This window comes from Fistularia commersonii, chromosome 4 (genome assembly GCF_037954325.1).
Source record: "Fistularia commersonii isolate RoL2024-O1a breed Wild chromosome 4, RoL_Fcom_v1.0, whole genome shotgun sequence".
NCBI classification, from domain to species: domain Eukaryota; kingdom Metazoa; phylum Chordata; class Actinopteri; order Syngnathiformes; family Fistulariidae; genus Fistularia; species Fistularia commersonii.
The window spans coordinates 7,740,013-7,755,963 of NC_141287.1; the positions used below are offsets into that span (position 1 = coordinate 7,740,013).

Consider the following 15,951-nt stretch of genomic DNA (forward strand, 5'->3'; position numbering starts at 1 on the left):
TCATTCAGAGAAAGCAATCAGCCAGTTGTTTTTAGCTTACTTTATTATGGTCCTTGTATTGGAATGCTTACTTATTTTTGTAATATTTGTTTATCTATTTTTCATGAAGTAAATTATTTTACCCAATTATGTAATAATATAAGAAATTGTTGATTTTTTTTTTTTCTCGCTCGCAAATCACATATTGCCATATACAGAAGAATGGACATAGTCATATATTTAATATTAGTGGTAAGATGTGCTCACTTGTTAACTAACTGAGAGCTGATCATTTCCAAACCCTTTTTTCTCCTTGCATTATCAGAAAACATAATGTAGGTTTTTGCCAAGGACAATGGGTTACTTTTACAGTGCGACAAATACACCAAACCTGGAAAGTAATAGCTTTCGTTTATCCAATGCAACTGCTGCTATTACAGAGATTCAAACAATGTTACTAACGCCTTATTATTATTGTTTAGCTTTTTTATCCCACTTACCTGTTTACACGATGCAGTGTGAGTCACAGTGGTTTACTTTGGTGGCTGTGATTTGCTCTTCCTACCACTAGAGAGTGCAAAAAAGTCAAATATGACGATAGTCTAAAAAATTCAGGCAAAACATATGAATATAAGGGCAAACGGATATGTGTAATGTCCTCTTGTGAGGGCTGAGGGTCACATGAGCTCAGTCACAATCAGTTCACCAATTTATATGTGTTAAAAATGTCAGCACATTACATACAAAAATGTGATTATCACTATTATTTTTTTTCGCTGAATGTTCATTTCCAGAAAATATGAAAAACCCATTCTTCAAAAAGGGCAACGTATATCTCGCATGAAAAGTTATATACAGTAGAAATGTACACTTTCATCATTGAGTAATAAAAAACACTTTTTCTGCTGCAAAATTCCGAACAAACATGCTGAAAGGAAACAGCAGAGATCGATATTTATATTTGGTTTGCCTTTGGTTGCTTTAATTTAATAAACCACATATAGTATCTTGAAAGGATATCACACTTATAGACATGAATGACAATTGCTTAATCGTTAAAAGACGAATTTTTGGACATTGAAACAAAGAAGAAATACAGAAAATGGTTGTTTTATTTTCTTCAAATATTGGACGCAAAGATAGAACCCCTGACCTTGGTTAGGTGTCCCTGAAGTTAGAGTTTAGGCTGAGCAGCCATGTGTAGCAACAGATAAGACTCCGTGACTAATAGCATATTATGTGTGAGACTACCCCTATTTGTCCTTGCGATTATATTCCAAAGTTCAGAGTTGCATTTTAGCTGTTTGATTCTCCGGGGAAAAGTGATGGCAATTTGTAAACAAAGCTCTGATTAAAAAAAAATCATAATGCACATTATTGGTGACGAACATCCGGCACTCACCGGATATTGTATTGTACGCCGCTTGGTACAGCCGGTAGACTGTGTATTTTGTATCAGACTCAAACTCAGCAAATTAAATGTCTGCTCATTGTTATTGCGCGTTGCAGTCGGAGAGGAGAGTATCTTTCTCTTTTTTCCTTATACCCACCATTAATAAGAAGTCAAGCCCAGCCGAAGGTAAGCTTTTGACCCAATTTATTAAGCTAGCATCTTGGACAAGGCATCAGTAACGTGGCTAGCAGTAGTAGCTACTTTAGCTAATGAGGTTTTTGTTTGCCCGGGTCATTTTAAAATCAATGCAGTGACCTTATTGTTTAAACCAATGTTACGCACTGGACGCATTTTATTGGGACAACATATCACATCTATTTGGGTAATGAGAACCCCTGTTTCAATGACAAAAGAATCAGAATAACAGTTCCTCCTGTTGCCCTGCGTTTGTGAGACACATTTGGTCATTTGCAGATTTTTAATTTAACAAGCATCAACGCTGTTCAGACTTTCTTGTGTTTTTAGATGTTTCTTCAACTTGTGCTCTCCAGAAGTAGAGATGGTAATGTCATCTTATCGCATGTTCGGAACTGACGTTAGTAAACAACAACAATGCATGTGTGGGTAGATGGGTGACAGTTGCGACCCTACTACTGTCAAATGTTTACTAACCTTCTCTCTATTATGCGGAGTTTTAGTTAATTTTCATGCCAGTGTCTATTTTTCTGCCATGATGGTATTAAATGTCATTCACCGGAATACTTTTCAGTTTTGGTTATCACGATTGACTTTTTTTTTTCTACTAGATTTCTGAAGCAGCTGATCCGGCTTTGAAATTGTTTTTCTGGGTAAATTGTTTAGATTGTTGGTCGATATTAATCCCAGTAAATAATTGATTTACCCGAGATAATTTACTGTTGACTTCCTGTCGAAATGTTAAGACTGATAGCATGTTTGCATACTTGATAATCCACATGGAGATTAATTATGTTGTCCCCTTGTATTCAGAATTTCTGTAAAACGTTGTTTGTGGATACTGTTCTATGTAAAATAAAATATACTATTATGAACACTGATGTCAAGAAAATCACAGAGTTTGACAAGCTGTAAAATATGTATGTGCTCTATGTGTTTTCTTTAGTGTCTTTATTGTGCCTTACAAAACTGTGAACCATGATGGAGCGACAAGAAGCCTTATCACTCCCATTTATAGTTGAGAAGGATAAACTGGTAAGTGACACAACTTTTCTACAAACATTTCTGTCTTTGCAATAGTGTTAATGTATGAACTTGAACTGCACAGCACGAGTTGGCACTGAATCACGCAGGTAGCTGCACAGATGCAAACATAAAGCACCCCATGAAGGCCGTAAATGCATGTTAGATTTTTGTTCGTATCGTCCTGGCTGGCTATTTTCAAGCCGGTAGATTCAGCCTCATTTCATCTTAATCAACTATCACCAACCATCAAATATAATGAAAAATAAGAAAGTGACCACCATGTAAATCTACAATCCACAAGTTGTTACACGATAAAATTTTGTAGCTGCTTCTATGTTGTCGCTGCTTTGCAGTTAACATTACTTGGCAGTCTTGCTTCCATTATCACCTTTCTTGTTTTTGGTGTGCTGATGTTCTTGGTTATTTTTTTATGTTTATTCAACTAAAATTTTAGTAAATCATGGCTGTACAGAACCCCCTAAGTTTAAATCTACAGTCAAAATTCAGAGACAATTAGGACAGCCTCTCAGTAAATAAACTCATACTAGATAAGGTTAACGGTCTTGCTGAAAGAATTAAAAAAAAAAAAAAGATAAAATTTTCATTGAGCTACCTCAGGGTAAGATGACATTGCTTTCAATTATCACATTTATAGCAATCTATTTTATAGCTACATGGTAACAAAAGCCCTGTGAATTACAGATGCATAACCCACTCAGAATTTCTATGCTATGTATTTCGTCACATTGTGGAATTGTAGAAATAGAGGCACAGCGATATCTTTGCACTAACTGCAACATGCATATGATTTCTGGATAGACCTTGAGTTTAATGTTATGTTTCAATTTAACAGGTTTCCTGGGCAGCATTTCCTGGACATTGTGATTTACAGCTTAAAAAGGGAACCAGGCCATTTGATTACAACCACGCAGCCTTGGTCAAATGGGGAATGGCCAGGTACGCACACATTAACACAATATCCTCAGGATGAAACGAACTGGATATATCCGACATCCGTATCATCAGTTTTGTTAAAAAAATCTCAATCTCCACACACTGGAGAAGTCCAGAGTGTGCCATTAAAAAAATACCAATATAAATAACATATTGAAGGCCAGTTAAAAACGAATAAGGGTGAATAATTGAGAGGAGCATGTAAGAATCTTGATTCTAAGACCCATATGTTGATTTACTTGTCTTTTCAGTTGAAGTTAGACTGCCCCTGTTGTTAGAAACCAGATTAGTGTGGGTGACTGTTAAAAGCTTTGGAGTACTGAAACTGAGTTTACTGAGCAGTTATCTATGTGAATTTGAGACAAAAATGGTCTCAAATATAAGGTGCAGGTGGACAAAAGTGTCCTACTGTCAGTCACTGGATGTAATCAAGAGCAAATAAAGCAGAAAAGGGGTGTTCTGAGACTTAAAAGAAACAATTGAAAGTTAAAAAACCTTATACAATACAGTTTTCTCTCTCTGTCTCTCAATACATATACTATACAGGTATATGTAATTGGATTTTCAGTTTTATTTCCTTTGGACATAGATTAATATACTTTTGTGTTCAATATGATATCTTTTTAATGGGTTTACTGCATGTTTGAGGAAGTATTGCACATCATATAGTCAACAGGAGAAAGAGAATATTATTTTTGTTTAGCTTAAATGCCGCATCTCAAATGTCTGGCACCTACGATAAAACTATTAACTGTCTCTTATCTTTCTCATTTAAACCTGATTGATGCGCAGCATATATTTTTATAGTCTGTACAGCTTCTTCCCATGGTTTAGGTATAGAGATGTAGCAAAGTACCTTCTCAAAAATATGGCAAAAAGTAACACATATTAAGGAGTAAAAGACTGTCTTTAAGAATGCAGTTTTTATTTGAGCATGCCAGGTTCATTCAATGTAGTATATTTAGTATCTTGCTGTGAGGGTAAAAAGAAATGAGTGTCCTGGCTGTGCATACTTCCATCAAGTCCACTCTATTTACCTTACTAGTTTACCTCACTGGTCAATATGACACCATATTTTCCCAATCAAGCTAAACCTTTTCTTTAAAAAAATATGTGCCTGTTGCAGACTGGTCAACCAAAGAACGTGGGTGTATCCTTTGCAGTCTTAAATATTGTGTCCTGTGTTCTGTTTAGTAACAGGAGTGGTTATCTCGTGATCTCCTGATACGCACAAACTGGTGATCCTGACATTTTTGATGTTTTCATTTAAAGTTTTTCAGAGTTCTTACAATGAGACAATGAGGCGATAGATTTTTTTTGCAAACATTGCAATAGAAATGAGTAAAATATTTGTTTTGCTGTGTAGCGCTGTATAGAGCTGTGTAGAGCATTTGCTGTGTAGAGCTAAAAGTTGCTTGTTGTTTATGCGCTGACTTACATTTCTTAATGGAAACATTCCTGATAAACACCATAATTACGCCAGCTTATCAGTGCTGCACATATGGCTTATCTATAGGAAAACATGACTACCCCACCCTTATGATCTACTTGTGTATGTACAATTGCGAAGGTCTGAAGCAAAAGATTAGAATACTTTAATTTGGCTCATTGCTGCGCAGAAGACAGTGGTGAATGGGACCATCTCCCTTTTCTCTTGCAGAAGGAAGCCCTGTCTGATACTGACAGATGTCATGAAGACAGAGCATGGAAAGGCTTATATTGAAAGAATTAAATTAAGACAGGCATTGGGACATAAAGGACAAGTGACAAATGTGCAAAGGGAGAGTAGCCTACCCAACAAGGTATCTCCAATCTGCAGAGAAACAAGGCTTAGTCAGAGGGAAACCAGAAGTGATAAATTGAAGACTGTAATGCCAATTCCCAAACAGAGGAGAATCTCCAGATCCCCTCAAAGGTAAGAGGAAAAAAAAGAAGAACACTGCTTTTTTGGATGTCTGGTTGTAACATCACACACATCTCTCAGGAAGGTAGGACCAGCCCATTTATACTGTATGTCATTCCTGCCAGACAGGAAGAAAGGTGCATAAAAACTGCAATATCGTAACCTAAAACTGCTCTCCGGTCAGACATGTTTTCTCCCCAGCAGTACAAAAATGTGTCATTGTTAGTATGAAAGGATTGATGTAAATGTACATTAAATGTGAATATTTAACTCTCATATTATGTTAAGGGTCAATTTGACCCATCGGGTCAATGGGTGAAATGGGTCAAATTGACCCTTAACATAATATGAGTGTTAACAGTTACAATGATGAAAAGACAGGAGGCAGAGTTAGAGGTCGCAGAGATGAAGATGCCAAGGTTCTCTTTGGGAGTGACCAGGATGGATAGGATCAGGAATGAATCTATCAGAGGAACAGCACATGTTAGATGTTTCGGAGAGAAGGTCAGAGAAGCCAGACTGAGATGGTTCAGTCATTTACAGAGGAGGGATAGTGAATATATCGATAGACGGATGGTGGAATTGGAGCTTCTGGGCAGGAGGTCTCGATGAAGACCTAAGAGAAGATTTATGGATGTAGTGAGAGAGGATATGAAGGTAGTTGGCGGGAGAGAGGAGGGTACAGAGAATAGGGTTAGATGGAGAAGGTTGAGTCATTGTGGCGACCCCTGAAGGGAAAAGCTGAAAGGAAAAGAAGAAGACAACATTAAATGTGAATATTTTCACGTCTTTCTTTTTAGAATCTTTGTCACAGTTCCATTTTGCTCTTTTAGCATTCACTCATTCAATGGTTCATTCATTCATTCTATATCTACTACTCATCCTGCATTCAGGGTCGTGGTTGGGCTGGAGCTAATCCCTGCAGACATATGCAGAGACAGATTGCTCACCAATCAATCACAGGGCAACATTTTTGGACACGCAGCCAGTCACTCTATCCTTCACAAACAGACAATGTAGTCTTCAATTAACCTCCTGTATATTTTGGAATGTGGGAGATCATTTTAACATAGTGAAAAAAATGTTTTAATATAAATGCCTTGGCAGAGGTCTGTGCTGTCTGAATGCCCCTCAAGTACTTCTTGTGTATGATTGTTTTAAGGGGAAATTATATTTTGATAGGTTTGGGTTGGTTGGTTGAATTTTTTGTTCGTTCTTTCCAGACAAAAAGTTGATGAATTTGAAATATTTCGGATACTGGTCCAAACTAGTGTAACTTAATTTATGCTTGGACTAAACTGGATCTCTACTGTATGAAGCTTTGCAGCACATAAAACCTTTTTTTTTTAATTCCAGGACGAGGACTCGGAGAGGGTCACAGAGCATTGAGAATGCAGATGATGATGAAGAAAGTAAAGATATTCAGGAAGTGATAATAGGCAAGGATAATGGAGAAGACTACAGATTTGCTGAAGTTGTTGGTATGTAAATATCGACAAATCCAACACTTGTGCTCTATTCAATTCTTGCGCCCCAATTTGCTACACCATGAATGAATGAATATTTCCTTTAATCGTCCCACAGTGGGGAAATTTCAATCTATTTTTTTTATAAATGAACTATAATGACTATATATGGCTTTTCTCAGGAATGCAATAGTTACACATGTGTTTCTTTGTACATAGACTGTGGATTGTCTGTTTGCTGGGAGCCTGATGAGAATAACAGTGTGTGTGACCATTTTTCTGCAAGTAGCAGGACTGACCAAGAAATAGAAATTCACCACAATATGGTAAATAATGTACTGTCTCAGTCCAAAGTTCATTGTTTTTATTGATACCTATAGACACTAAATAATGAGAATTTTACGTCCTATGTCAGTAGCGTGTCTGAATTAATCAATCAGCTTTAAACAGCGGAGACAGTCTAATGGAGCTAGAGATCTTAACTGATAATAGATTATGTTCAAGTGTCACACATTTACATACAGATAAAAATGAAACAATTGTGATCTGGGTTTTCGCCATAGAAGAGGAAAAGAGCAGAGCCAGTGTCCCAGTATAATGGATCAGGTAGCCCCAAACGCCACAGAGAAAGCGTTCTTCGTCTCACTGGAGAAGATAGGAGAGAGGGAGGACCAACTCCGACAAGAGTTTGTCTGGAAGAAGCTGCGGAGGACTGCGATTTGGAAAACATAGACTGTAGCATTGTACAGTTCACAGTGGGATCACCTGAGAGAACCAAAGTTCTTGTCCCACTCAGTCCTAACTTGGAGGCATGGGATTTAAACGGAACCCCCAGACATAGTATACTGTCTTACCAGGACAACACAACCATGACCAGTCCCCCTGAACCAAGTGAGTACATAAAGACAACATGAGTGATTATTTTAGTTATTTGTGGAGATACCCATTCACATTTTTAAACAAGGGAATGCTTACTTAAATACCTAAATACCAATTGCATTACTTTTTACTTTGTTTGACCTTCAAACAACAAGGAAAGCATCAGATCAATGTTACGGACTGCTCCCACCGATATATATTTTACTTTTCAATATCTGCTCACTGTCTTATGGTCATATAGAGATGATAATGCAGCTATTGCAAAGTTATTTGGTGTGATAAATTATAAACCGTCCTGTACTCAGGTCCAAGTTACTCACTTATTTTCACTCAGCTGTATCCACAATTTCCTGGGTTAATCAAATACTCAGAATGTGGCCATCCAATGCCACATTATCAATGGTTCACAGCAGCATGTTGTTTTGCATCGTCCAGTAACAACTGTTGAGCAGCACAAACAAGTATAGGAGGGGCAGATTTAGTTGAGATTTTCCACTAGTTGAGTGATTTGGCTCCCTGCATTAAGTGATAAATTTGGTCACAAAGAACATTGAAAAGGGATTGGTTCTTTGTGAGAACACACAGGGCCACCATTATCATATAAGTTGGAAAAAAGGATCTTCTGATCATTACACTGTAGCCTGTATGATGGTCAGAGGCATTGTGTATCATTGTAGTACCTGCTTTGTTAATACAGCTATATGACTGATTATACATAATCTATTAACTTGATCAAAATGATCAGTACAACAAAAACCTCTATATGTTCATAGTTGGAACTTGCTAGGAGAGCAAGATACAGTGTTTAGGGCCGGAACACTATGGTGGCACGTCGCCTCATACACAATTGTATGTTGAAAAATACTCAACACATTTGACCACCGTTAGGAACTGCAGAACAGCAATTTTATTCTATAATTTTGACAGTATTCAATTACTTGATGAGCTCAAGTGTAGAACGTTACTTGGCTTACATTTACAGTATCTTCATTGAAAGTGGATATTCCTTTTGATTTTATATTGTTACAAAATAATCTATGAAAGCCTACTAGCTCCTGCCACTTACACAAAGTTAAACATTTTGTTGAAGGCGTGACCTGTGTTTTCTTCTCTGACATTTTTTAATGTGCGTGAGGGTATGTTATTCTTTTGTTATTACCAATGCCCTTTGTATTGTCTCTACCTTACTAAAAACTTTGGCAAGAGTGAAGTATTAGACCAACAAGGCAGATCTATGATTTGATATTTAAACAGTTGCCTCATGTTTTTATTCCAGTTGTTCTATCAAGTGATGATGAGGAGATGAGTCAAGCCCCTCAGCGTTGTTCCCCAGCTGTCCATCCACTGGTCACTGTCGAAGACACAGTGATACAGAAACAGTCACTGCAGGAAGGGTTGCTTCAACAACAAGAAGATTCTGATATGAAGGATGTGCAGGTTGGCTGATTGTGGGCCTTTATAACATACTGTATTTGAACCTTAATTGAAACTGAATAGGAATTAATTTAACATAATTTTATGCCTTTGTCAAATATTAAAAAAAACATCGTTCAGTGGGGTTGCTTTCCACTTGCTAATAGAATTAGCCAAACGGAAATACTTGGCTTGTGACAACTGCCTGGTCCCAGGCATGTGCTAGTGAGCCCACTTGTAGAAAACATTAAAACAATTTGGTGACCATTAATTTATTATGAGATATGTCAGTTTTAATTGAATACAAAATAGCTAAAGGTTAAAATAATGGAGTTTTCATATAAGTTAATGATTTAACTACACTTCACAACATTAAAACATTTGGTTGATTATGGTTCATAGCAACAGAATCCTTAATGGAGCTGCAAATGGAAATGAAAAACATGGCACGTGCTTCCTTGACTGGGCCAGCAGGTGGAGCTTTTGTAGCAGTGGTGAAAGTGGCCATCTACATGAAATTGTGTCAAACCAAAACAATGAACAACAGGACCATAGCACCTGAAAAGTAACACTATTAACTGCAGATGTGCTGCTTTTCAAATTCACAATTGTGATCATAGTTAGAATATTTGTTTCACTGAGTTCCATCTTTAGTAGCTCTAGGGGCAACCTTATTTGTTCAACATGGAAAAATACCATATCTTAGGTCTAATGCGGGTTCTCTACTGCCTTATAAGAACATACAATACTTGAATGTTGACACTATTTTATGAAAATGAAACTGTCATTGTCCATTTGTGTGCTTCAGGTCCTGCGTGTTGTTGTAGAAGACTTTCCTCGTTTGGTGCCAGTTTCTCCCAGCCCCACTGTAGACTATTCCTGCATGGATGTGGCCTTCTCCATGCTGCACTGTGGAGTGTACCAAGGGAAGGCGAATGGAAATATAACGGTGATTAAAATAAGAAATGCACATAAATATTTAGCATATTCTTAATTGTTGATAGTGTTATCCCAAAAAATTTTCTTCTGCCCTCACAGATAGGAAACCAAAAAATCCTTATCCCATTGAAAGGTAATGTAACATCCATAGGTTTTTAATCATTTTGTCTATGTATCAAGGCAAATAATGGCACGGCGTAATTACATAACATCCGAGCCCATTTCATCTTGTTTTGGTCTTGCTGTCTGCACACCTCCCTCCCCCAGCTTAGTGATCTATTTTAGGTAGTTAAAAAGTGAGAGCTAGTGAGTATCTTGCAAGATTAAACACTCAAAACAGACACTGCCTAAGAATTCTATAAAGTCAGTGTTACTTTATTTTTGCAGAAATATAACAAACAAAATAATCTCCATATTTTTTTTCAGATGAGAAAAAAAAACATTTTAAGCTTGAAAAATAAGTTAAGCTTTCTTAATACTGAATGTTCTCATTTATCATTAGATCATGGATATCTAATGAGGATTTTTGGTGAAAGACCAAATGGCTATGAATAAAAGATTGTCTCAATCTTCCTGAATTTTCTATGAAGTCAGTTGATTCAGATATAGAGTGACCACACATTTGCAAATCTAATGATATTATCAACCAAATATTTACTTGATTGTAATGCTAAAAAGAGAATCTGAATGGCGGACTTTACCACTAGGAGCAATCTAAAATGCTGATGTTTTGACTCAAAGGGCTTCTGTGCTTACTGTTGGTCATGTGTTGTGTGTTATTTTTGTACTCTTGGTTACTCTTTTTTCAAAATTCAGACACTTCTATCCAAGTCTCCCCAATCATCACCGTTTCAAAAACACAAGTATGTTCACAAAAGTAATAGAAAAATGAATACTTCAAGCTCTGTTATAGTTGCTACTCTATGTTGCTGCCATTTTATAACCCTCCCCCTTTTTCTACTGATCTTTTCATATACTTATACATATACTACTTTTGATGTGTGCAACTCTTGGTCTTCAATTTTTTTCTGTAACAATGCAATTTCTCCTTTGTGACACCATTAAAGGGATATTTTATGTTAGCCCCGAATGTCAGATCTGAAAGTTAATGTAGTTCTCTGTTGTTCAAAGTTGCTAACAAACAGGTGGAGGTGAAGTTAACACTGGAACGTAAGGAACTGAGACGGTACAGTGTTTGGGAACATCAGGAACTGGAAGCCCTGGGACTCAGCTGCCTGCTCAGCAAGGAGCATAATACGGCTCCCATCCTTTTGTTATGTATATCTGAGAAGGCTGCAGCTGATTTGCAAAACAACCTCTGTACGCTGTGTGGCCTAAAGGATGAAGCCACAAGACCTGGTAGGGATGCTGTAAGGCTGACACTTTTGACACAACAGCTTATTATTTTTCATTATAGATTTAGGCATTTTAGGCATTATAGGCATTTAAGAAGGCTTTACTTTCCAATTGTGTTTCATTTTTAATGAAACGCAGTCTAGTTGTAATTTTTTGCCAACCACATTTCTATGAGGAATGCTCTTAATAGGTTTTTCTTGGATACTGTCTGCTATTGGTGAACATTAATGTGACATGATGTTATGATATTATATCCTGCATAGTTTGAATTGTCACTGTGTGTGACTTTATTAATTGTCACTTGTGCGAATGTTTCTATGCGGCATGTGATGTTTATTTTTTTACTGTTTTTCCGAAGGTGTGGCAAGCCCCTTTGTCCTAATAACTTTGAAAGAACCACTAATGGGAATGGAGGGTGCTTTATTGCAGTCTGTCTTGGAAATGGATTGTCTCAATAGTTTGACTGGTGAAGAATCCACAAAACTCCTTGGTATCGATACAATGACTGATCTGAGAAACCTTCAATCTCCGCTTCTTTCTTTGGATGATAGTTTGCAGTTGATTAGACAAACTGGATTAGACCCCCGCTTATTGTCGCTCCTGGGACTGGAGTGCACCACCTCTCGACCTGACAAGGAGGAGGACAGCCTTCCTTCTGTTGCAGACAAAAATATACAAAGTAGCCCATCAGAGGCTGATTTACAGAAAAAGTCCTCATCAGAGTTTGAGACTGTGCCTGAGCTTGAAACTGTGCTGGAGCCGGACACTGAGTTGGGGACAGTGCCAAACCTGTATGCTTCAGCAGAATTAGAGGTAGAACTGAACATAGAGCCTGAGCTTGAGAAAATGGCAATGCCAGAAATAGAGCAAGAGCTTTCACCAAGGCCCGAGATGAAGGTAAAACATAAGTCAGAGGAGGAGCACCCAGAACAAGAACATCTCTCTGAGGTAAGTGGTCCTTTTCTTGAATGTCATCTGTTGGTTGAAGCATCATATCTGTAAGTGCATTAACACACAAGGTTAATTTTGCCATATTTAAACAATTTTACTGTCATTTCAATTTCATTCCACAGAAGGCCACGGTGGAAGCTGGTCCTGTATACACACTTTGCCATCGTAGAGCTAAAGGATCATACAGAGTATCGATGTGTGAACCAGACTCTGGTTGGGTTAAATATAAACATCAGGGTCTGTCCCGCAGGCAAGTAACTTGAATGTATTTGGTGGTTCAGGTTTTCAGATTTCCTACCAATTTTCTGACTATGGCGTATTCTTTGGCATATTAAATAATAAACACAATTAGAACTTCAATATCCTGACCCCCTCTGTTATCACACTTACATTTATTTTTTTTTGTACTATGACATTCGTCATTAATTCAAAATGGTATATATTGTACATAGCCTTATTTTTTCTCTCTTCAATTTCTGCTAGGTTGATCCAGTTTCCTCCTCCACCACTAAAGGGAGGGATCACAGTAACAATGGAGGATCTGCAGTGCCTTGACAATGGACAATACCTTAATGATGTTATTATTGATTTTTACCTCAAGTGAGTGCAAAGTGTCAAACAAAAAGCTTCTATTATCTTAGGGGTCATCAAGTTTGGTGAGTAGAGAGCATTGTTTGTCTTGAATTATTTTAATATGCTTTCAAATCAGATACCTCCTCCAGGAGTCAGCTCATGCCGTGGCTGAGCGCTCCCATATCTTCAGCAGCTTCTTCTATAAACAGCTTACACGAAGAGACAATGCCAGCGAAGGCACGACCAGTGAAGTGTAAGTTGCTACCGGTATGTTTGTCTATTTGGAGACATTGTGAGGACAACATTATAAAAAGTCATAATCATGCCTATCTGTGTGCAAACACAGTTGTCAAAGGCAAAGGCGACATCAACGAGTGAAGACGTGGACGCGGCATGTCGATATCTTTAAAAAGGACTTCCTGTTTGTGCCTGTCAATCAAGAGTAAGACACATGTACATTAAGGGTTTATTACAGATAAGTGTTAACTTTGCTATTAAGAACATTACCTTTTTGTCTTTTCAGGGCACATTGGTATTTAGTTGTCATTTGCTTTCCTGGACTAGATCAGCCAAAATTTGAATCCTGGACTGGCACAGAGCTACCAACGGAAGATAGCACCAATGGTTCAAGCAGGTTGGAGGATCAAGAGGAAAGTCAAGGGTCAGCAAGCTTAAATGATAAAACAGACCCCCCATCAGTGTTAAACCACAGTAGCAATTTGGATGCAGGAACAGGTACTGTATGTTTGACAAAATAATTACCACTGCTGCACTAAATGTTGGTTTTGAGAGAAGGCCACATGGTATTGATAGATGTAAACATGTTTATTAAGCTTCAGGCAATAATTTTTGATATTGTTTTAGAAAATGATCAAGATCCCAAAGAACCTCCACTTGGTCCTGTGGTAAGAACAAATTTCAGTTGTACGTCTGCTACGCTTTTTTTCAGTTGAACTTTGTTTTTAAACTTTGAATTTCCCGCCACACTTCACCAATAGGACTGCACTGAGAAGACATGTCAGAAGAGGACTGTTTGTAAGAGGTGAGATATCGAGTGCAGATTTTTACCACCTTTTCCAGTGAATTCAGTACAGTTTCTTCATATACAATACACATTATGGGTCTGTAATTTACATCATTTCAAAAAGACATGCAGAAGATGTTCCTTGGTGATGAGATCTGAGTGGGAATATATGGATTAAATATGGAGATTGATGGGTGGTAGTTAACAAATATGCTTCTTTTATCTCTAGGCCTTGTATTATTATCATGGACTCCCTCAAGCTTTCTCTTCACGAACGAGTTTTCAAACTCTTGCGGGAGTAAGCATAACAATTTCCAAATATAGCTGCAGTATTTCTATGTTTCTTAATGTAAATAAGACAATGTCTCCCCCAGGTACTTGCAATCAGAATGGGAAGTCCGCCGTGGATCATCAAGAGAGTTTGGACCCGACCAAATGAAAAGTTCACATTGCAAAGTTCCTCTTCAGGATAATAGCAGTGATTGTGGTCTTTACCTACTGCAGTATGTTGAAAGTTTTTTAAAGGTAAATTATTGACTATAATTTACCGTCGGATCTTCAAGAACTCGATGTTCGGAGATGTCTATTTGAACTGATTACGGCATTAGAAACTTTTTATATAGTACAGCTTATTGAGTAATTGTCTTTCATCATTTTATGCTTTCAGGACCCTGTGATACACTTTGAGCTTCCTATACATTTAGAACGTTGGTTCCCACGACAGCAGGTTCGGAGAAAACGAGAAGAAATCAGAGATTTGGTGCTTAAACTTTACAGATACCAGAATCTGGATGATAAGAGATAGACACCTGATGCAACCCGACCCCTCATTGCATCACATTCCTTGTAGCCATTATAAATCGCAGCTCATACTGAGCTATGGACATTTCAGTGTGAACTGAAGTTATTTCCTTTAAGTTAGATTATATATTTTTTTTTCATGTATTAACTTGAAAATACATTGTACACCTGTGACTATGTGTGGAGAGTGAAGACATCTGTCAGTTCAAATCAATATGTTGCTGTATATCACATCAGGAGATCTGCAGAGGAATAATATTAAGGTGTATGAATGTTTGTATAGCTTATGAATTTACAAATTGTTTTATTGCTGCAGGTTACTTTTTATAAAAGCAATTATTTGCATTCAATTTTCTATATGGGGTGGAAAAAAAAGTCAAGAAGTAGTGTCCAAGTTTGTCACCTGAAAAAAACACCTTCTATAATTTGTGAACACACTTACTGATAGGCTAGATTTATTTTTAGTCTCTTGGTTTCCGATTGAAACATTTCTGTCTGCCTTTAATTTTCATTTGAGTTATGAAGTTGTATGTACACAAAATATTTCTATTGTCTATTTACAAAAGTGATTGCCCCATCTGCAGAGTTGCTCTTGTTTACGATGAGGCTAGTATATAATTTTGCAGGTGTATAAGTTCGCAAACTAAACCACTGAATGGGGCTATCCTTCTTAGTGATTGGTCTCCACTTGTACCTCCCATGGTTGCAATACTAAATTTCACCCCATGGCATTATACCAGCGCAACCTCAAGGACAGGAGTCTCTTCCAATGTGAGTCAGCTTGGCGGTCGCTTCCTTTTGTTGGGTTCATGGAACATGCCTGTTTTCAGTATTATTTCCTTATTGGAACCATGAGGTGTTGGCAGATAAAAATGGTCATGTCTACTTCCCAATTGCTCCTTGTAGTGTAGATGAAAATTTGCTTTGAGTGGCAATAGAGAACCAAAAACTAGTTGGATGCATGCGTGATGCCTGATATATTGACGTGTCTCACAAAATCGAGAACATAGACTAAAGCTATGGCATTAGTCTGACCTGACGTGAAGATTGTCTTAGTGATCCAAGTACAAGTTCAGTAATGCCCGGCAATAGCATGCAA

At 37.5% G+C, this 15,951-nt stretch overlaps 1 protein-coding gene across 7 annotated transcripts; it reads left to right on the plus strand.

Moving 5' to 3' along the window:
- The first annotated feature begins 1,346 nt into the window (after nt 1–1,346).
- On the plus strand, nt 1,347–15,500 carry LOC147234538 (uncharacterized). 7 transcript variants are annotated; one of them, XM_086145041.1, is made up of 22 exons: nt 1,363–1,558; nt 2,514–2,602; nt 3,447–3,550; nt 5,208–5,462; nt 6,807–6,931; nt 7,136–7,242; nt 7,480–7,807; nt 9,072–9,232; nt 10,017–10,157; nt 10,247–10,280; nt 11,279–11,506; nt 11,862–12,451; nt 12,577–12,704; nt 12,938–13,054; nt 13,164–13,280; nt 13,374–13,469; nt 13,551–13,762; nt 13,892–13,932; nt 14,026–14,069; nt 14,281–14,349; nt 14,426–14,576; nt 14,719–15,500. In XM_086145041.1, the coding sequence occupies exons 2-22, from the start codon at nt 2,546–2,548 to the stop codon at nt 14,854–14,856; spliced, it is 3,243 nt and encodes a 1,080-aa protein (XP_086001167.1). In that variant the 5' UTR covers nt 1,363–1,558; nt 2,514–2,545; the 3' UTR covers nt 14,857–15,500. The 7 variants fall into 7 exon arrangements, 6 of the variants coding, with proteins under 6 accessions (XP_086001170.1, XP_086001172.1, XP_086001171.1 ...); XR_015106026.1 differs by lacking the exon at nt 14,281–14,349 and having other exon boundaries at nt 1,356–1,558; nt 14,026–14,062; nt 14,719–14,860; XM_086145043.1 differs by lacking the exons at nt 14,426–14,576; nt 14,719–15,500 and having other exon boundaries at nt 1,355–1,558; nt 14,281–14,419.
- Nucleotides 15,501–15,951: the final 451 nt, after the last annotated feature.